Source organism: Ambystoma mexicanum, chromosome 4q, assembly GCF_040938575.1.
Source record: "Ambystoma mexicanum isolate Mex_15411 chromosome 4q, UKY_AmexF1_1, whole genome shotgun sequence".
Lineage (NCBI taxonomy): Eukaryota > Metazoa > Chordata > Amphibia > Caudata > Ambystomatidae > Ambystoma > Ambystoma mexicanum.
Window position 1 is genome coordinate 539,741,535 of NC_090928.1, and position 22,042 is coordinate 539,763,576.

At 43.0% G+C, this 22,042-nt stretch overlaps 1 protein-coding gene across 6 annotated transcripts in view; it reads right to left on the bottom strand.

Annotated features, from left to right (window-relative positions):
* Positions 1-3,252: 3,252 nt before the first annotated feature.
* Positions 3,253-22,042, bottom strand: part of REPS1 (RALBP1 associated Eps domain containing 1) — a 2,155,944-nt gene continuing 2,137,154 nt past the window's right edge. For 4 of the 6 annotated variants that reach the window (XM_069608106.1, XM_069608108.1, XM_069608105.1 and 1 more), the window contains one exon: positions 3,253-4,623. In XM_069608106.1, the coding sequence (XP_069464207.1) occupies positions 4,555-4,623 (69 nt within the window). In that variant the 3' untranslated portion in view covers positions 3,253-4,554. The remainder of the gene's footprint in view (positions 4,624-22,042) is intronic. The other 2 variants (XM_069608107.1, XM_069608109.1) reach the window with 1 other exon arrangement.

The window sequence follows — 22,042 nt, forward strand, 5'->3', positions numbered from 1 at the left end:
ACCTCTAATAAATTTAAATTCCTTGGCGCAGAGAGACTGGGAATTCCTTTGTTCTTCATAACTTACCTCGTGGATTGATACTGGCAGTATACCCACACCACCCAGACACCTGCAGCCTTGGTGTTTGATCCCTTTAATTGTTATACAGGCGCTGTGGACCTGTGACTTTATCTGCCATAACCTCATTCTAAAAGCCCTCAGGAGGAGGTGGGAGAGAGACCTGGGCCACCCTCTGCACAAAGATCTCTGGAAACACGTTTGCAACTGCACTCACAAAACCTCCATCTCGTGCCAATACAAATTGCACGGGCTAAAGCTCCTTCATCGGTGGTAAAACGACTGCAAGAATCTATTCAAAATGTTCAGAGGGTCCAGCCAACTATGTTGGAGAGGATGCGGAAATCAAGCAGCACATGTGGTGGTCCTGTTCGAGAGCGTAGGCATTCTGGAAGGAGGTCCTGGCCTGGATCAAGAGAATAGATGGGGTAGAATGCAACTAACTCCTTGCTGGTTCTCAGTGCCATCTTAACCACTTTTGGGACCCTGGGCATGGACATCTTTGGGGCCCCCCTCCATCAAACCAAAGGAATTAACTGATCAAGAATATCTGGCCGCGCCTCCCCCGCCCCCACCTCCTCGTCACAGTCACAACCTATAGGTCGATATGTGCTTTGCAGCATTCAAAATAAGCATGTTTACTCCCTTTAAGTCCCCTTACATTCTTCATTCTTGCTCTAATAAGAATGATAAACAAATAAAATTTGAAGGGCAACATTAGCAATCTACGAAGAGGTTACTTCTGTTCTAGTATAGATACAGGTTACTTTTTATCAATAGCGTCCAGGAATGTATGCAGCCTGCAGTATTAATGCAGGACCGTATGTAAAAGGTACATGTAACCCAGAATAGATCGAGAACTCACATAAGCTGCCTCACAGAATGCAAAAGTGCTCAAGCACGGATAGAGGAGACCAACTGGAAGGAAGGAGAAATCTACGCATACCATAGCATGGATAGTTGATGCAAATTAGAAGCTACCAGGAAGGTGTCTGAATCCAGACAGACTGAGATAAGAAGTGAGTTATGGTTTTCAAATAGTGTTGCCATTAGAGATCATAGGAACAAGTGCCTGTGGTGTGCAATATATCAATGCTCACTAATATAGTGGAAGCAACACTATAGCCAAAGAAACCATAAATTCAGCTTTTATGAAGATCATACACTGAGAAGGAAATCACTCTGAAGGGCTGACAGTTTTGAAAGGTTTGGGGAATGCCAATTTTGAGAGGTTAGGCAATACAAGATTAAATTAGATGCCCAGCATCCAACATTGGTTAAGGGGCGGATTTGTGCCAACTCTGCAATTTCTGCATTTCAACACTTTCTTTTCCAGTTCTTATCATGAACTAACACAATCTCATTTATAAAACTGACTTGGAAAGTACACAAATAACATTACCAAACATGACCATTTATAAAAAAACAAAATATTATAGAGTGTTATGCAAAATGGGAATGATTCTAGCTTCATTCTCTCCATCATCAAGAGAAGTATATGAGTACCAGCATACCAATCGATTTGATTTAACACATTTAAGCTGGGTTTTTCTTTTGTATTTTAAAGCTTTAAGTACTTCCAAAACAATGGCTTGTGACATTGTCATTCATAATCAGGCATAACAACCTTTAACTTTTACAAAAAAGCAAATAGTTTTGTGTGTCAAACGAGCAGACCTTAAAATATGCCTGCCCGAGGCCTGCAGCACCTGGTCCACTCTTTTCCAGTCAAATGGCCTACATAGGAAGAAAGATCAAGTTATGGGTTAATCAATACCACTGCATGCAAGAAGGCAAACCTCACAGAAGACAGCACAGTAATGTAAGAGATATTAGATGATTTGACCAGGATCACTGTATCGTCTGCTGACAAAGCCAGGATTCAAGCATGAACGGTTTTGTTCCACAGTCTTGAAATTGGATACTTATTCACCTCTTGGACTAACAGTTTATGCTCATCATTGGAGGGGCACACGGCCAGGTTTTACAACACCCCATCTGAACAAACCAATTTCTAGACCTTCAATATACAGATGACATGTTAGTTTATAGCAGCCTATATCGGGTGCAGGTACATTGCAGATAATAGAACCTGTTGTGCTATAAAACCAAGTACATATGCAGGCAAGTTTATAAACTTCAATCGTAGGAAAGACTCAGCCAGCTTTGCTGGAATGTGACATTCTAATCTGGCATATGACTACATATCTCTGCAATTAGTGCTTAACACGCGGATATAACTTCTTAACGATTGTGGCATTCAATTTATCAATATGCTTTTAAACTTCGGTATTGCACATGATCAACATAATTCCCACAGGAAGGAAAGAATACTACAGTTTTGTGCTGTTAGGAACACACAGACTATGCATACCACAGTGAACACAGTAGGTATTACATGATGAATTCATCAAGGCAGAATGTACTTGTCAAACAGACAGGCTGTAGGTTTAGAACCTCAGCAGCATGCCATAAAATATCCTGACATGTGCTCATGTGCTATTTAAGTCTGGTGAACAATGGAATTTTACTTCTTTAGATTAGGCAGCCTTGTGGGGCCCCCCTACAAGGTGGGGACCCTGGAGCAAGTGCCCTTTTTGCCCTCCCATAAAAACCTCTCTGCTGGTTCTATTCGAGCTGGAAGATGCGGCTCCCCCTCATGCCACACTTCCTGCTACTGGCAGCAAGAGTATGCCTCACTATAGGGTGGAAATCGCAGACCTTCTAATCAAAGAATATGGGCACAGAAGGCAAGAGAGATCTACGAGATGGAGAACATTACAGGGGCACTCCATGACCTCACCCCGGGCAGAGAAATGGCATTGTCACCCTTCCGAGATGGAAAACATTACAGGGGCACTCCATGACCTCACCCCGGGCAGAGAAATTGAATGGTCACCCTTCCTCCACACATACAAGTAATCCACGCCTGCACCCTTCTCCGGGCCACACAACAACCCATTTGAAACCCCCAACCAGCAACTGATATCCATGTCCCTTCACGTCTCCGGGGGACGGGGCTAAGGGGTTGCACTACTAGAATGGACTCAAGCAAAATTTGTATCTTATTCTTGGAAGTAATCGTCCTGGTTACGTGCACTGTTTATTTCTAAAATGCTTAAGAAAAATAAAAAAAAATTGAAAATGACCAAACAACTTTAAATAACTGTTGAAAAAACTATTCTAAAAACCCAATAAAAGTTAAAATATTGTGCTGTTTTATTGGTGTAAAAATCAAACACTTGCTAGTTCTGAATCTGCCGAGATACATCCATGCAGTTTAACATCTCTGATCCCCACAGCCAGAATAAGCTATTAAATAGAATTTCTGCTGTTAGTCAGCAATTAATGTACATTTACATATGAGATCAAAATGTGTTTATCATACAATATACAACAAAATCCTAATACAGTACATCAACCTGAATAGCAGGATACATTCAGGGAGCTCTTTGTTAAAAGTGAAGCTTGCCTATATGCCAGAAAAGTAAGGCGCAGAGACAAGTCGATGGAGGTAACCCAGAAGTTCCGAAAAAGAACGTCTTTTTTTGTGTGCATAGGAGTATTCTTGGCGGAATTGACTGGTACTTTAACCTGTGGTACACTAAGGCAGGCTGTAAGTGAGAAGCATGCAGAAAGAGGCATTGTTAAGGGAGAAAAAGTGCAATTGGTAACGAATCTGGTAGATTAACATCTCTCCACCATTAACAAGTGAACAGAAATATTCATGAGAGGGCAGTTTTTTGTTACAGAGATATACTTGCCTTTTGCAGCAACTTGTGTGTATGCTTCCAGATCGGTGTTGTAAAGGGGACCAAGTAAATTAACCAGCTAGCAACCAAGCAATGATCTGCGCAAGATACAAAAATGTATGCTGATTCTGTAAAACAGCATGGTGGGGTGACGTGTTAGTACTTAATGGCCACATATAAAACAAATTTAAAAAGGAAAAAAGCTAATATAGTTTGTTTTATACAATGATCCCCGTTAATACTCAAAATCTAATTGACATCACAGTTCCGGCTCAGATTACATTTGTTTGATCGAAACAGACCAATTTCAACAAAATAAAAAGTGTTGGAAAGTGGGCCTTTGTTGAATGGCTGTGTGGTCCAAAAGTCTAAATGGCCAGGCCAGTTTCCGTCAAAGAAAGCTTCTGTGTAGTTTTGGCTTAAAACATGGAAGTACAATGTAATCCATTCCAGTTAACGGCTTTGGCCACCGAAGATCGCAAGCTCACAAAAAGGTATATGAATGGATTTTTGATTTTTCGGTTTTAAAAAGTGCTAATGTGTAGAATTTCATGTTCCTACTAATTATTTATATGCCATTGTACTGAAAACTGTACTTAAAACGGCACAGGTGCTGGACTTGAAAGAAGCACAAGTACCCATGTTGAATTGAATGCATGTAAGTTTGGCTTTGTCCAAGAATGCGCTCGGAATCCTTTAAGGTTCCATTTTTTTTAAAAATGTTCACAGTTAACAGGCAACTGGCTTAGAGGTGTGAAAACGGTCGCAGCTGTTCCAGTTGAACTTCCAGGGAGATTCTTTCTTCAAGGACATCCTGAAAAGAGAAAATGGAGTATGTTCTTTAAAGTATATGGACAGTAATCATCACTAAAAGAAGGTTTCATTACTCAACAATTCCAACTGTAATCAATTAAGTGAATTATGGGGTGCCATTCCAGCACGAACACAAACCTCCTCAGTGCAGTAACATTGGTTTATTAGCCAAACACCTTCTGGATCTTCTTTTGTAGCTTTGACTGGAAGCCACATTGAGTCCCAATGCATTTAATCATGGACTTGGTCACTACTGCTAGATAGTAGCATAGTTAATAATGGAGCACACATAGAATGAACATGGTCCACAGCACTTTGAGTGAGGAAAATATAGCAATGGTTTTGTGACAAACTAGTTACAGATAAATAATTTCCAAGGTGCCACTCTGATGTGTGGGATGTAGTGTTGATGACGTCATCAAGATGGCGGCCAACAAAGTGCATTAAATCTATACTATTTTATTATAAAAACACATTTTAATTTCAATGGACTCATGTAAAAGCTATTTTCAGGCTTAAAAAAAGGTGTCCAAACAACATTTGCTCTGAAGCCAATCATGCCTTTAGAAATGTCCATATTTATAGTAAAGGTAAATTAGCATTATACGTTCAGTTAATCTTTTACAACTATTCGTTTTTATGATCTGTTTCAGGTACAACCATTTGAAGTTTTGGAAGGCATAATGCCGATAGATCAACCACTTGCGTCCAACCTCAAGCGCTTGAGTGGTATAGACTTGTGTACATTTTGTCAGTGCCAACAAAAGGAGGCTCTAGTTCGAAGATCAAAATCTACTGAAAATCGAATTGACGTACGAATTTGAAAGGAGTGTGAAGGCAGTGGTTATAAACAGAGCCATAGAGCATTTGCAGATGTTAACGTCATTGCGATGGGCCCAACTACATTAACTTCAGGCCCCACTTGTTAATCAATCCTAGCTACGCCTCTGATTATAGACCCATTACAGAACACTTAAAATATACAACAGCAGAATAATACAAAAGTAATTAATGAAAGGTAGCATCTATCCTGTTACAAAAATGGAATACACAAAGATAACCCCAGCCCCTCTCCATGCCATTGCCCACCATTGGTGGCATTGGGTACGTTTTTAGAAATAAAGGATTATAACCTTTAAAGCACATTACACAGTCGCTTTCTTCCAACACCCACCCACCAGCTCTCCCTACCTTGGATTGGAAAATAAGTGGGTCACAAGACTTTTCATCAGGAGACAAAGGCTAGCCTTTCCGGGTAAGTCGGCCACGGGCAGTGGATAAGGGGAATTTTCCTGTTCGTCTGGCGCCCGAAACTACGCTTCATCCCCAAACCCTCAGAGGAAAGGTGGTAAGGGACATCACAATTAAGCTTTAGAACCTTAAAACTTACTGGCTTGACTACTGCAGCTTTTGAATTTAGCCACTTTAATTCTGTAGTGTTCCGACTTCTGTTGCTTTAAACTTAACCACTTCAAACTGTACTAGTTTAATCTCTGCTGTTTTTTTTTTTTTTTAACTCGGCCTCCCTAAAACTGCACTGGTTGGATTTCTGCGCTTTTAACCTCAGCCACCTTAAAACCACACTGGCAGTGGTCGAAGCGTACGAAAAGAAGTATTATAACTATGTTCCCTACTGGCTTGCCCCCGCTCCCCACAAACCCCATCGCCACGCCCTCTCCCACACACAATACAAACCACCAAAAACATGCGCCTGGTGTATAAGCAAACATTCAGTGCAGTGCAAGTTTCAACTTCTTCCTACACTTTTATTTTAATACAAAACCATTCTGGAACGGTTTCTTTTTAAAATAAAAGTAAAGGAACAGTAAAACTTAATAAAAAAAGTAGAGGAGCACCACTCCGACCCACTTTAACCATTGACTGTACTAGTCCGTCTTCTGTCGCTCAGAACTCTTGCTGCTTTCAATTTGAACCTTTTTGAGCTCTGAAACATTAACGCTGCTGCTCTTGACCTTAGCCACTTTAAGCTGAACGGCTTTGGATTTCTGCTGCTTTGAATTTAGCCATTTTAAACTGTACTGTCAGCACTTTTGTCACGGAGTTATGACATTCTGAGCCCTGCCGTTCTAGAATTCTACCACCTCCAACCTTGACACTTGAACATTTCCGATTTTGAACTTAGTGACTTTGAACTCTGCTGGTTTGAACCGATGCGGTTTCTGAATAATGCCACTCACAATCCTGACTTTTGAACCCTGCTGAGACCAAGAAACAATTCATCACAGTAGGGCTTTTGCCCCTTGGCCCAATGAAAAAAATGACACTGACAAAAGTGGGCAGTAACCCATGTACACCACAAATCCCATTACCCCAGCAAGGCATTCGCCACTGTGTAGCCCAACAAACACAATCGATTCTGTTCAGTAAATGACCAACACTATGGCACAACCACCGTAATAAGAACCAAAAGGAACATAAGCAAGCCTTCCCAACCAGGGAACCTACCACCAAAATAGCTTGGCGCACCGCCACAATGTCAATAGACAACCAAAATACAGTAGCTACGAAACACCCACAACCACAAATGTGGCTCGATACAAAGGATAAACAAACAAGAATGCAAAACAGAACAAAACTAAGTAAAGAAACCAAGCCGCCACTGAATAGGAACCACCTACTAGAATTCTCAAAACCTGTAAACCATCACCAAACGCCTCTAAGTGAATTGAACATCCTGGCAAATATGAGAACAAAGAACATACATCTCCCGCTACCTTTCCACCTACAAAGCAGCCACACCAGAAAAACTATCAACAAGAAAAGGCCCAGGGAGCACTAGACCACAATACACTGTCAAGCTACTCACCCCAGGCTTACAGAACCAGGCAATGGAGGAAACAGCTTCAGAGAGACACCCATAAGAGCTAGAACTAAGCCAGACTGCCCCACCGCCCGCCACCTACACTCATTACATAACCAGAGATTGGAAAAAGGACTACCCGGACAACCAATTACCCAACCACGACGAATCAGAACAGAGAAACCCAATGCACAACATAATAGAACACCTCAACGAAGGGACAGGTGATAACACCACACACCCAATATCAAACGGGCCTGCCCAACAGAGAACTGAAGGACAGATGGACATCACCCCGACCAAAACACCAGAAATAACACTTAAGAAAACAAGTCAAATCTCACACACACAATACACTGCAGCCTACTCAATGCGCAATCTATGACGAAACACAAATTTATGACCTCTACAGACAGCCTTTCTCTCACAAAAACATGGCTCAAAGTAATCACCTACGAAGGCATACCCGATAACTACAATCTAATACAAGAGAGGAGGAGTTCTAGCACACAAAAATCATATCAGCTCAACATTCCTACCTTCAACAGACTGAAGACTGCGAATCACTTCTAGTCAACCTCAGCTACCATTTGAATGTACTCTTTCTTCTGATCCACAGAACGCCCACCTACAACCCTAACTTTGCCACAAAACTCATTGATGCCAGAGCTAACCTTTCCACAAATCACAACATAATCTTTCTGGGAGACTTGAACATCTGGTCGAAAGAAAATAAAACCACAACTTGCGGCCTTCTGGAAACTGTTTATCTCAAGCAAACAGAGCTAGACACACACTAGACACAGTTTTCTGCATGGATGGACTTTTGACTGTCGCTCCACCGGTAGCAATGATATGGAGCAACCATTATATGATACCTTTCATTGTCAAAATCCTGATGGCCACAAATATAAAAGTCCCACCGACAAAAGAAACTGGAAAAGACTTATCCTAGATACTTTAACACAACTATTAGGAAATACCAAACCAAACGCCTCCCAACTAAACAAAATGACAGACTCAATGGAAAATAACCTTCACACCTGAATCACAGGAGTGTTAGTCAGATTAACACCTTTAAAACCCTTCAACTCCACACCGAAAAAAACAACAGCCAACAGGTTCAAAGAGAAACTGAGAGAATAAAAAAACAAACAGTAAACTAGAAAAGCCATGGAGGAAGCACAACCAAATGGACAAAACAAACAACAAATTTTGCTATACAAATTGACAGTCGTGAAAGCCAAGAAAGCACCCTATACCACGGGGAACAAACCCACATGTTTAGAATCAAGGGAAAAAAATAACTTCTTGCAACAGAGGACGCTTGCAAATCCTATGTGACAACTTCACAACCCACCTAAGAGCACAAATCGAAGCAATACAACAAGCCTTTAACGAATACATCAGGACCACAAAAACCCTACCAGAAATCAGCACCCCAAGAACCATCAGAACACTCAATCAATTTGAACCTATAAGCAAGGAAATCTTCGACAAACTATTTAAAATATACCAACGTAGCCAGATCGCCCAGCGATCTATGCCCACCGGATATCTACAAAAAGCTACTCACCCACAAAACACCACCGTTCTACTCCCGAATACTGATGAATCTATCGCTAAACATGGGAATACTACTAAAATCCTTAAAAATCGGCATACATCAAACCCAACTACAGACCCATTTAAAACATACTGTACCCAGTGAACATGTGTACAAATAACTACTCAATCATGCAGAAAGAAATGAACACTTGACCAATCCCAGATTGGACTCATCACCGTGAGGGGAACAGAATCAGCACTCCTTATCCATATGGGACAAAACACAAAATAAAGAACGGATAACAGCACCCAATCAGCCTTCATACTTCGGTATTTATCAGCTGCCTTCGATACAATCAAATACACAACTCTAATGAAAACACTGGAGGAATCCGGTACTCAAAATCCAGCACTACAATGGTTGAAATCTTTCCTCATCAACCAAAGCAAACCAAAAGAACCCAGCTGCCACCATTTACAGCAAACACAAAGAAATCACCTGTGGCATGCACCACAAGGATCAAGACGCTCCCCACTTCTCTTCAACATCTATATGACCCTCCTAATGAAGCTCATTCAAACCCACGGATTGACAGCCTGCAACTACGCAGATGACACTAAACTCTTCTTCAAGATAAATACTGACCATGACGACGCACCCTCTATAAATGCCTCACTGATATAAACACCTGGATGGCAAACAACCTCAAACTAAACCCAACCATAACAGAAATAAGGATCTCCCCCCAAGATTATAATCTAACACACACATCCCTCAACTGGCCCAGAGCACGACAACCCAACCAGAAATGTCAACAATGAAAAAATCTGGGAATCCTCATGGACAACGATCTCACTTTGGGACCAAAAGTCAACGCAGAAGCTAAATAAATGTTCAACCTTCTGTGCCTACTAAGAGGGATCCCTCCCTTACCTCAATCTCCCACACAGAACCCTTACAACCATTTCCCTGGTTTGATCAAGAATAGACTACGCAAACAGTCTCTACCTAGGAATGGGGGAACGCCTCACCAAAAAATGACAACGCATCCAAAATACAAGCAAAAACTTTTAAAGGAATAGTGCACTCAAAAATGTTATTGTCCCGATCATTCGGGCATGTGGTTTTAAGCAAACTGTGATCGATCGTAAAAACATTTAAAATGCACCATATCTTAGGTTTCCGCTCTTTTACACATGTGAAATCAACGAGCGGGTGCGGCCAGCATGTGCTGATCTTATCTGTGGATCGATCACACTAAGTTAAAGTGCCCCGGCAGCACTGAAGCTGACATCACTAGACGCGTACGGCCCATTTCACAATGGGAATGCACGTCTTGTGTCAACGTTCTCTGTGCGCCAGCTAATGACGTGTCTCCATGGAAATGGCAGGATGCTTCTTTCCTCAATAAGTATAAACAGACTGTTTCTCATCAGACAACATCAGAGTTTTTCAATCGTTTCACTGTTTATTTTTTGTATAGCCTGTGACTCGTTTCTGCTGTGTTCAGCTATCTTCGTTACACGGATCCCCTGCGAACAGATACTTATACTAGCATCACTATTGATTTCAATTTTGTTGTATAATGGCAACAATGCAGCCCTACCAGTACGAGCCGTAGTATTCCAAGGCAGAATTACTTGAGAGAAAGATGCGGAAACGATGGGGCATTGGACGACAGTTGGGAAGAGGAATCAATGGATCCTGAGCCTAGTCGCATGGAAGACGTTTCCACCTGGCGTACCTGCAATTGGTGCGAGGTCATGTCAACCGAGGATGAGAACTGCTGCTGCCGAGAAAACTCTGGATGCTTGGCCTACATATCGGAAGACGACACACCACTGCTATGCATTACCGAGCTGCATGACTTCAGGGCAGCATGCCTCAAAAGGTCTGTGTTGAGGATTATGATGGTGCTGATGCACAAACTTCACCTAAAACAGTTTGCCCTCGCAATCCAAGTAACAAGTAAGTGTACTCTAGATGTGATGTCATTTTGACCACTGATGCCACTAACATTTCATGTTTGTCTCCTATATTGTCGTAACTTTCATCTATCACTGCCAAATTAATGTAGTCTGCCAATTGAATACATTTCTCGCGCTTTAGGGGAAATCAGAGTGTTCATTTTATGTGTCTTTCACGTTCAACTAAGAAACAATATTTCTCGGTGCCCCAAACGTTACGGATTGCATGGGTGTTTACTTTTGTAATGTTTCTACACTTCAAAGCCCAAGTTGATTGATCCATGAAGTAACATTTGTACGGGCAACTACGCCATAGGATACAGGGTAAATTTTCAAGTAATGTTTGTACACTTATCAAGTTCATTTAAATATAGTATGTGTGTTTCTCTTCCACAGGTGGTACAGGCTGGTGGCCTACCGTTCATTTACATGGTGGCTTTATGGGAGGCTTGGATTCCACGTTCAATGAGTAATACCCACCTGTGTCGGTGGAGCCATTCGCGTCAAATTCCCCAGTGACAGCGGACAGTACAGGGGATTTTCCCACACTGTGCTGCAACCCAAAGTATACAATGTGTAGTATATTTGTGCCATGAACATCAGCAACAAAATGAAATACAAAAGAGCTTTTATGAATAGTTGTTTCAATTTTTCAGTGAAACAAGGACACGCTCACTTGTCTATGAGGGACAACAAAGAATGGTTGGTGCCATTTTATGCTCACCTCCCCTGCAACAATCCACCCTCCCTCCATTATAAATGGCCAAGGTGCCAAACACCACGTACACTTCAAAAAGGTATCTTCCGCACAGGGGCCATTGTACACATGGCCTCCCCAGACCCAGTGTCTCCAGGCTCCCCAGAAGCAGACCGCGCAGCTGCAATCCACATAAGTGTGTCTCCCTTCAGCAGTGTTCCGGCCCTTTTCTGCACGCATCCTGCCCATCCATCCCCCCTCCACTATCAATGGCAGTTCACACCTGTGGCCGCGCGCTCCCAAAGGGGCTGGCAGGGTGGGAACAGCCAAGGTGCCAAACACCATGTACACCTCAAAGGTATCTTCCTTCCGCACAGTGGCCATTGTTCACATGGCCTCCCCAGACCCAGTGTCTCCAGGCTCCCCTGAAGCAGACCACCCCCTGCAATCCACAGAAGTGTGTCTCGCTTCAGCAGTGTTCCGTCCCTTTTCTGCATGCCTCTTGCCCATTCATCCCCCCTCCACTATCAATGGCATTTTTCTCGGATAATGTCTATAAGCAGGTTTCCTTTTGATGCATGAAAGTACATTTAATGGACGAGTAACACTTTACGATTTGCGTCATATCAATCAATTCTTTATGAAAGTTATCCTAGTGTATATTCAACTATGCTACACAGGTTTTGCTTCTTTGACCAAAACAAATATTGCATAGAAAACTGTGAAATAATTCCATCTATCTCATGCGTACAGTACAATTTTTTTTTAAAATTATTTCTACTTTTATTATACAGATCTTATAGATTTTCCAACAATGCCTACTTGTACGGTTTTGGGTTGCTGTTCTAGGAGCCATGTCAAAAGTCAGGGCACAATCCTGCATACATTCCAGAAGGATATTGATTTAATAAGAAGATTGGTTCGATATTGTGGTTTTGCGGTGGATGAGATAGAAAGTAGAGCCCAGGCTGTCTTGGGAGACTTGAGAGCCAATCGATTAAGCATCTGCAGCCTGCACTTCACCCAGTATATGTACAACCAATCGAAGTACACAAAAAAGCATCGACCCAGAAGGTTTAGTAAATTGCTTCCAAATGCAATTCCAACTCTATTGATGCACACGCTGCCTCAGGCGAGTCCCCGAAGATGAATTAGCTGTAGGTTGTGGGGTACTGAACAGGTAACTTCATGAACGGATTGGTGCTTTTGGTGTAATTGTGTTTTACTAAAGTTTGCATATTTACCAGATTGTATTACATTTTAACTACACCACATTTTAGTATACATCGGTCCCTGGTTTATGGAGCCTCAAAGTAATTATGACCATGGAAAACAATGCCATAGTGCCCTTCACAAGAAGCATAATGTTTTCGTAATTGGTTGCTTGACATGTCCATTTTATTTAGAAAGCATACTGAGAGAAGCACAGACACTCACAAGTGACGAAACCACCAACACGTCTAATATACCAATGGTGAGTCCTACAGACTTGCAGAAGTTCACATTCTCGTCAGTTGGATCTTCCCACATACCTAATGCAAATCTATTTTTCCCTTTTGCCACTTCATGACAATGCACTGAAAATGAAGGAGCAAGATTCTGCATCCATTTATTTTTAGGAGTCAACAACAACGTCAAGCGCCTATCAGGTAATTATATTTAATTTTTCAATTACGAGAATGCATTATGCTTGGAATTTCAAATAATATGAAAATGTTTATGGATCTTGTCAGTTGTTTGTACTAGGTGCCATTTATGGGTTTCTCTTTACATGTACCATTGTCTCTGTTACATTTCGCTGTTTTCACCCGTACTAAAACAAGTACTGTATTACAGGGGGATGTTGGTACTTCAATTACATCGTCCTTTGCAGCTGGTCCAGAGTATGAGATATGCGTAGTTACAGTTCCCTTGAATGAAAGAAACTAAATCCTATATAGGATACTAGTAGACAGCGACATTCATATAAATGTGCAGTGTTTCAAACATTTCTGATTTCAGTTCGAACGTTAAACTTCCTCCGTAATGCAGAATACATTGCAAAACGTTTGAGGGCAACACTACAATCAGTATGTTTTGCATGGTGATCTCTGATCAAGTACACTTGCCATCAATCAGGTGAAATTTGAAATCTATATTTTGACTAAATGACGTACACTGTTTGCGAGTGTGTGTGTGTAAGCAATGTGTGCGATGAAAGATTTTACTTTCCAATAAGATTTACTTTTTTTTTAAATGACTATTCTATTCAAGAAATGTAAACAAGGTGTGGAATTAGAAGTGGAAGCACATGGATCAGAGGAGTGGATCAGCTTGTTGGTGCGGTTGTTACAGAGAAGATCACGGTTTCAGAGAAAATCAAGAAAACAAGGGTATCTAAAACAATTTTGTTTTCTAGAAGTGTTTTGGGATGCTGTTTTCTTCATAACATGTTTTTGTATTTAAAGTGCTATCTGCTGTATGTGTGCTATACATTGTACATGTTTTTATAACACATCTCCTAGAGGCCCAGAGGGAAAAAGAAGTATAAAGACACAGACAACAAATGAAACCAAAGATGTCACTTGCCAAACAGATTTTACAATGGAACAACTATTATTTGAGGTGCAGCATGGTCCAGTCAATAAGCAGACTTGTGATGCTTATGCGCAAATGCCTGAACTGAATTGAAAAAGACCGGTGAAGCCAGCAAAGTGTTCTTGGACCATTGCTACAATGTGAGAACTCGACAAGATGAAACTGAATATGATGAAGATGCATTGGAATTCCGCGCAGACCACTTGACACAATTTACACCCGCAAGAAAAGGTCCACCCAATAAACATTCGAATTTGACGGTTTCTCCAATTCGTGTGCAAATAACACAAGCTGAACTAACAGAGATTGAAGCTTCAACGCAATTGACCGATGAACTTGCCAAAGACCTAGACGATTTGTCCACCACAGCTGAATCACAAACCACATTCATGCAGGACGATTGACTAATAAAGGGGCAAAAATACACAGTATTCGACAGCTGCCTGGTAGGCATTGTAATGATGCTGAAATGTGTCCATACATTGAGGGGGGAAATATGCGGGCAGCCATTGGTGCATGTGTCTCATGTATTACAAAACACTAACCTGAAAATCCAAGCTAGCTGTGCCCACCTCCATTATAAATGTTCATGGTCCGCACAACCGATGCTGGGCCAAGTGCCAGCTGGAAATCTATGTTCAGCAGCTTTACTTTTCACTGGGTCGACTGAGTAAAATGTCCAGTTTCTGTCAATTTGTGGGAGTTCAGTTCCTTACTAAAACCCAGTACTACAAATATCAAAAGGGAATTCTTATTCCCCGCTATTAGTCAAGCATGCAAAATTGAACAGATGTCAACTGAAAGCACATTCTCTGGCAAACGGTTCAGGCTAGCTGGCGACGGACAGTGCGACAGCCCCGGATTTTCAGCAAAGTACTGCACATACCACTTTGAAGACATGGAAATTAAAAAAAAAATTGTGAGTTCGGAGATCGTGCAGGTGTCCAAATGTAAAAATCCTCAGTGGCCATGGAGAAACATGGTTTCATAAAATCCCTGGAACATCTTCAATCGAGTGGAATGAAAATAGACCTCATAGCCACTGACAGACATGCTTCAATAGCCAAGGCCATGCGAGAGCAGTTTCCAAACATTTGTCATCAATTTGATGTATGGCACATTGCCAAATCAATGAATAAAAGAATCACAGCTGCTGGTAAAAAAAGGGGTTCAGAAAATATGTTACAGTAGTCTCAGTCTTTCAGCAACCATCTTTGGTGGAACTCCAAAACTTACAATGGGTCTGTGGAAATTCTACTTTAAAAATGGCGCTCATAGATGCATCACTGTTCCAACATTCACTCATGGACAGAAAACCAACATTTTCACGAATGTGCACATGGACCATTATCAGAGGAGCAGGAACGCAAGAAGTGGTTGGTTCCATGTTCATATCCACACAAAGCTCTTGAGAAGATTGTATATGACAAAACTCTTTCAAAAGACCTAAAGGGACTCACAGAATTCTGTTACACCAGAGATTTGGAGGTGTTCCACAATATGCGCTTAAAATACAAGCCCAAAAGGTTGCATTTCGACATTGATGGTATGCAAGCCAGAACATTAATAGCTGTATTAGCGCATAACAAGAACCTAGGTAGAGAACAATCGAGAACTGCCGAAAACTTTGGGATGCTTCATTACAGCTTAGCCTTTGCAAAACGAAGCAAAACATGGGTGGCAAAGCCAATATACCCGGAAATGAAATTCGATTTTGTGCAAGATCTCACTTTGACTGTGTTGGCCATGCATACTCATGGAATTGATGCTCATTTTGTTCCTAGGACACATACAATTCCACAGAACATTGCACACGAGCCCTGTCCACCTAAAGCTAAACTTGTTCAACAGTTGACTTCCCGGTATAAATGATTTGCAGCTGCGTTCTTAATGTGCTCACTATAACTTTTGGGATATGTTCCCCAATGTTTGTACATTGTACACCAACAATGGAATGCTATTGAACTCGAATTTCAATGCTACAAAAAGTATTAAGAAGTGTTTAATAATGCAGATTTAATCCGGTTTATGATTCATTCATTTATATCTTTTGCCTTTCCTTCATTTATATTACTGGTCCTCGAACGATACAGTTCTGGGGTTGCTAGGTGCCAGTAAATCCCTCTGCTACACCCAAACCACATCCACACGTGCAGTGCATGGCTCTGGCTTTGATTGCCTAAATTGTCTTTTCAAATGTACCCTCTTTGTCCACTTTTTACCCCGCTCTTTTCCCCTTTCCCCCCCTCTACTGGACTTGCGCGATCATCTGCGCTGCTTGGGTCCTCAGAATATAGGTAGACGTTTGTTACTTTTTGGGAGAATATATTACTACATGGGATAAGGCCTGTGATGTGGGTCCTTGGCTGATCAGGGCATGGGAGGGTCAGATGGACATCAGCATGAAAAGAAATGTGGGGTTTGAGCTGGTGGGCTCAGGCCTGGCAGGGTGGAGGTTGTAGTGCACAGGAAGTTCAGTGGAGATGAATGGGCACTTGGATTTATGACTTGTCAGTGTCTCACGTTATCCGCAGAGCACATTCCTCCACGAGAACAGGGCGCACACAGACATGGCAATGGGGAGGAGATGGTGTGGGCTGGCTGAGAGAGCTGCTGTGGATGGGCAAGCTGCATTTGTACAGAGCGATGGATTTTCTGGCCTAGTAGAAAGATGACATTTGGGCTATGTCATTCGGGCTATTTCAAAATGGTTTCCTAATGGTGGGCTTGAAACTACAGTGTATGTGTTATTTGAGATGGGTTGTGGTGTACGGAATCTACGCCTCCCCCTTGGTTATTACATATGTTATGTTTCGAGAGTGACGAACAATGGGGAGGTGTGGGGGGGCAAGGATCGTCTACTTCCCAACACTAATAAGATCGTTGTTTCTGTCTTCCCTCTGTTGCCCCTGCATTGCGTCGGTGCACCTTGAAGCACTTTTGCATTGGTACGTTATAAATGCAATTTAATATCATTTAGGTTACACCAGACTTTCAGTGGCTTGTATTGTCTGTTTTACTGACCTTCAAAGCTACATTTTGCCGTTCTGCGAATGCCATCGCTTCCAGATCACGACAGATGGCTTCTTCAGCCAACAGTGGCAGATACGCCTAAACGGATGGATTTCCATTATGCTGATGTGGGACGATCGGCCGGGACTGACATGCCCTACCAGCAACAAGGAGCAACCTGTCATCGTTTATGGTGGTCTAGCAAGAAGCTGATGCTGAAGCCTTGCGATTCAAGGTGCGTCAAATGCGCATCTTCTCCCGAAAGGAACACTGTGTGCCTCATGATAATGTTTTGATACTATAACCCAAGGACTTTAAATAATTGTTGGTAATTCGAAATCACTGGATGTTCTCCGAGCATTTTTTGTGAAATAAAAGCACATTGTAAATTGCAGAGTATTGATGTTTCCTTTAAGAATAGTGTTTTCTATTCCAATTTGGGCTGCACTGTGCTGTGAGAGGATGTGTGCGTTGATATTCCGGGTCCGGCAACTGACATTAAGACGTAGGCGATGACTGGGTGGGTTTGGCTATGCTGCCCACTAACGTCATAAAATTGGTGGAGAATATCGCTAGGAATAGTGATGCCAGCTTCAGGGGTGGGTGATATGACTTAGTGCCGCAGGTGCACTTGAACCTTTTTTTTTTTTTTAATTTTTATTAACTTATTCACACAACAAGACATTACAAACCAAGCAGTGCAACCTTCAACCGCTTCATTATACATCTATAATTTCTAGTCGCTGCTTCCCTTTCCCTCCCCACTTTACGAGTCTATTTCTTTTAACCTTACGTTTCTGCATCCTGTGGTACGGTCTCTCCTTCTATAGCGTCTGCCAGGTCTTCAATTGACCCAAACAGCTTGGCTATCAAAAGTTTCCAGGCCATCAGGGACTCAGTCTCCTCCTCCCCACCTGCGTTACTAGCCTCTTGCCACACCATGGTTTCTGCCTCGGCCCATTTTTGTAAATCTCTCCACCACACCTCCACATTTGGCATATGGCAGGTCTTCCAACCCATGGCAATTCTCCTTTTTGCAAGCACATAAGCCAGGTCCTTCAATTTACTCACATGCTTGAGCTTCCGTGATCTTGGGAACCCCCCCCCCCCAACAAACAGGCCCACACTGTGTCCACTACGATCTTAACCCCTTTCTTCTGCAGTTTCTCTTTTACTGCACTCCAGAAACGTTCAATAACCGGGCATGACCAGAACATATGAACCATGCACGCATTTTCCTCATCACATTTGGGGCATGCCTGCCGTCCAGCATTCTCAAACCTCGATATCCTCCAAGGTGTCATGTATGCCCTATGCGTAACATATAGTTGTAACTGTTTCAGTCTCGCATTCCTAGACACCTTCTTATGATACCCCTGCACCCGTTCCCACATCCCATCCTCCATCGGGGCGCCAACTTCTATTTCCCAGTCCATCCTCAACTGCGTGACTTCCTTCCCCACTTTAGACATCAACATTTCATATATTCTGGAAATATCATGACCCCCTTCTGCTATGTCATATATCGTATCTATGGTGGCATCTGGTTCCTCCTCCAGCACTGTCTCAGGCCATATTCTCTTAATTCGCTGCACCATTCTGTAATATGTAATGTACTGGCCCTCATGCAACCCAGTTTCTTCTTGTAGCTCCTTGAAAGTAATACTAGAGCCCTCCCGCCAGATGTCCCCCATTGTTGCCACCCCAACCGGTTCCCAGTGGCTCCTGATTGTCATTCTTAGCTGCACATCTGCCCCCGTTAATACAACCAGTGGCACCTGCGGAGAGCATGGGGACGGGTTCTCCATCATCTGGCATGCCCTGCGCCATATCTTCCACCCTAATAGCATTTTAGGGCATCCCATCATTTCCGCCCTGGGTGCCCATCATTTCTTTCAAGTAAAATGGAGCACAATCTCGCCCAAACAGCCTAGATTCCGAGGTTTCCTCATCAGAAAGCCATTTGGCGACGTATTGCAATTGGCTTGCCACATAATACACCTCATATTTGGGCAGTTTTATCCCACCCTTGTCATGGAAATTCTGTAGCTTCCATAACACCACTCTATTTCGTGTGCCATGCCACAAAAAATCCCTACACATGCTATTCAGTTTGGTGAAGAACTTCTTAGGGATCAGGTACGGTATATTCCCAAAATAGTGCAAAAGCCTTGGCAGAACCACCATCTTTAGCATTGCTCCCCGGCCCATCATCGCTAAGGGTAACCTGGCCCAGAATTGCATGCACTTCTCAATTTTTGTAATAGCTACTTCAGTGTTGCACCTATGCTCCTCTTCTACATTATGGTATATGTTGATCCCCAGATACCGAAATGTACTGACCGCCCATGGTACCTGCAATACAGGCAATCGCTCCGCTGGGATCCCTATGTGCCTCCCCAATGGGAACATGCTGGACTTCTGGGGGTTCACCGCTATACCGGACAACCCAGCGAATCTCTCCATCACTTCCAAAATGTACTGGAGATTTTCTTCTGGGTATCGCAAGTACAGCAACATGTCATCAGCGTACAGGGAAATCAGATGTCTCTCCCCCTTTACCTCAATGCCTTTGATGTCATATTGCTGTCTCAAGTATATTGCAAGAGGTTCCAGGGCCAATATGTAGAACATTGGGGACCACGGACATCCCTGCCTGGTGCCCCTGCTGAGCTGCCATCTTCCGGATATCACAGATCCTGTCTTAACCCTAGCCAGTGGTTCGCTATACAATATCTTTGCCCACCTTACATATCCAGGCCCTAACCCATAACATTCCAGGGCCGCAAGCAGCCATGGCCATTTAACTGAATCAAAGGCCTTTATTGCGTCCAAAGACACAATCACCATATCCTCATCATTTTCGCCACCACTCTCAACAATTCTATGGAGCCGTCTAGGATTATACATAGCCCGTCTGATCTGGGTGTATTAGTTTGCTAATGACCTTCAGTCTATTTGCTAGGACAGCTGTCAATATCTTGCTGTCTTGATTCAGCATCGACAAGGGTCTGTAGGAGCCGCAGCTGTGCCCAGGCCTGTTGGGCTTGGGGAGCGGTATAATGATGGCCTCTCTCAATGATTCGGGCAAGCATCCCATCTCAAATGCTTCGTTTAGCATTTCTAGCAATGGGGGAAGGACCTCTTCTATGTACACTTTATAAAACTCACTTGGGAGTCCATCAGTCCCCGGGGTCTTGCTAGTAGGCAGCTGCCTCACCACCTCCCCTAGCTCTTCCAAGGTAATTGGTGCATCTAGTTCCTCTCTCTCTTCCTCACTTATCTTTGGCAATCCTATGTCCTCCAACGCTTCTCTCATCATAGCGCGACTACTTCCGCCGTCATCTCCATATAATACCCTATAATAGTCCATAAATGCTTGATTGACTCCCTCTTGGGTGTCTGCTACGCTACCGTCCTCTCTCTCTATGGTCCTGATTGTGACTCTGGGAGTTTTGCTCTTATATAACCACGCCAAAAGTCTCCCCGGTTTATCACCACCCGCATGCAGTGTCTCTACATATTTTTTATAATTGAGGTTACATAATCTGTCCCAGTATTCTACACATTTTTGCTGTAACTTGAGTGTCAATTCCACCTTCTCTGCTGTATCATCCCCACCCCTCAAAGCCTCCTCCAGTTTCTCCTCCGTCTCCCGTAGGTCAGCTAGAATACCACCTTGTAGGCCCCTGAATTTTGCTATGGCTACTCCCCTCCTCACTACTTTAAAGGCCTCCCATAGTGTTCCCGCCGAGTCCACACTCCCAGTGTTTGTTTCAAAATAATTCACAATCTCCTCCCTCAAGTCCTCCCTAAAGAAGGGGTCTCTCAGCGCTTATGACGCCATGTCAGGATCCTCGCTCTCGGGGGGGGGGGGGGCATTCAAGAATCAGAGGCGAGTGGTCCGAAAGGACCCTAGCCTTGTACTCTATTTGCGTGATCTCCCTATCATTTCAGGCAAGGTAGACATAGTCTAACCTCGTGGATAACTACTGTGGGGCAGAATAGTGTGAGTATAGTCTCTCCTGGGGGTGTCTCACTCTCCATGCATCTTCCAAGCCAAAGTCCATCAACAATGCCTGCAGCGCCTTGGCCGCAGGGGCCGGTCTATCCATCTTCCCATCCGATCTGTCCACCCTTGGATTCAGTACGCAGTTGAAGTCCCCTCCCCAGATCATCGCGCTTCCCACACATGCGCTCAAATTATTACACAATGTTCTAAAGTACGCTGCTGTGTTCTGGTTCGGGTCGTACGTATGGACTATACTTATCTCCCTGTTTTCCACCAGTCCCCTCAATATAACCAATCTCCCGCCCGTCTCAGCTATCACTTGCAATCGCTGGAAAGGGACATGTGGCACCACCCAAATGAGCACCCCTCTCGCATAAGCAGAGTATGATGAGCCCACCATCACTCCCTTCCATTTCCCAGCTATCTTATCCATTCTCTCTCGTGTGAGGTGGGTTTCCTGCAACAGTGCAATATCTATTTTTTGCCCCCGCAGGTACAACATAACTTTGTTCCTCTTTAAGTAGCTGTTGAGCCCCCGTACATTCCATGTGACTATTTTAAGGTCTCCCATGGCCTATTTGAATTCCATTCCACCTCCCACAGGTGCAGTCTGCCTCTAGGTTCCATTCCAATCTGCATAGACTTGTTAATCAATTTCAAACTCCCCTTAACCAAAAACACCCCAAACTCCCCATTTCCCCCCCTCCCGCTCCTATTCGCTTCAGCTTAACTACGCATAGCTACCCAATTTACGCATGTTTACTTATTGCTATATTCCAGTCCAT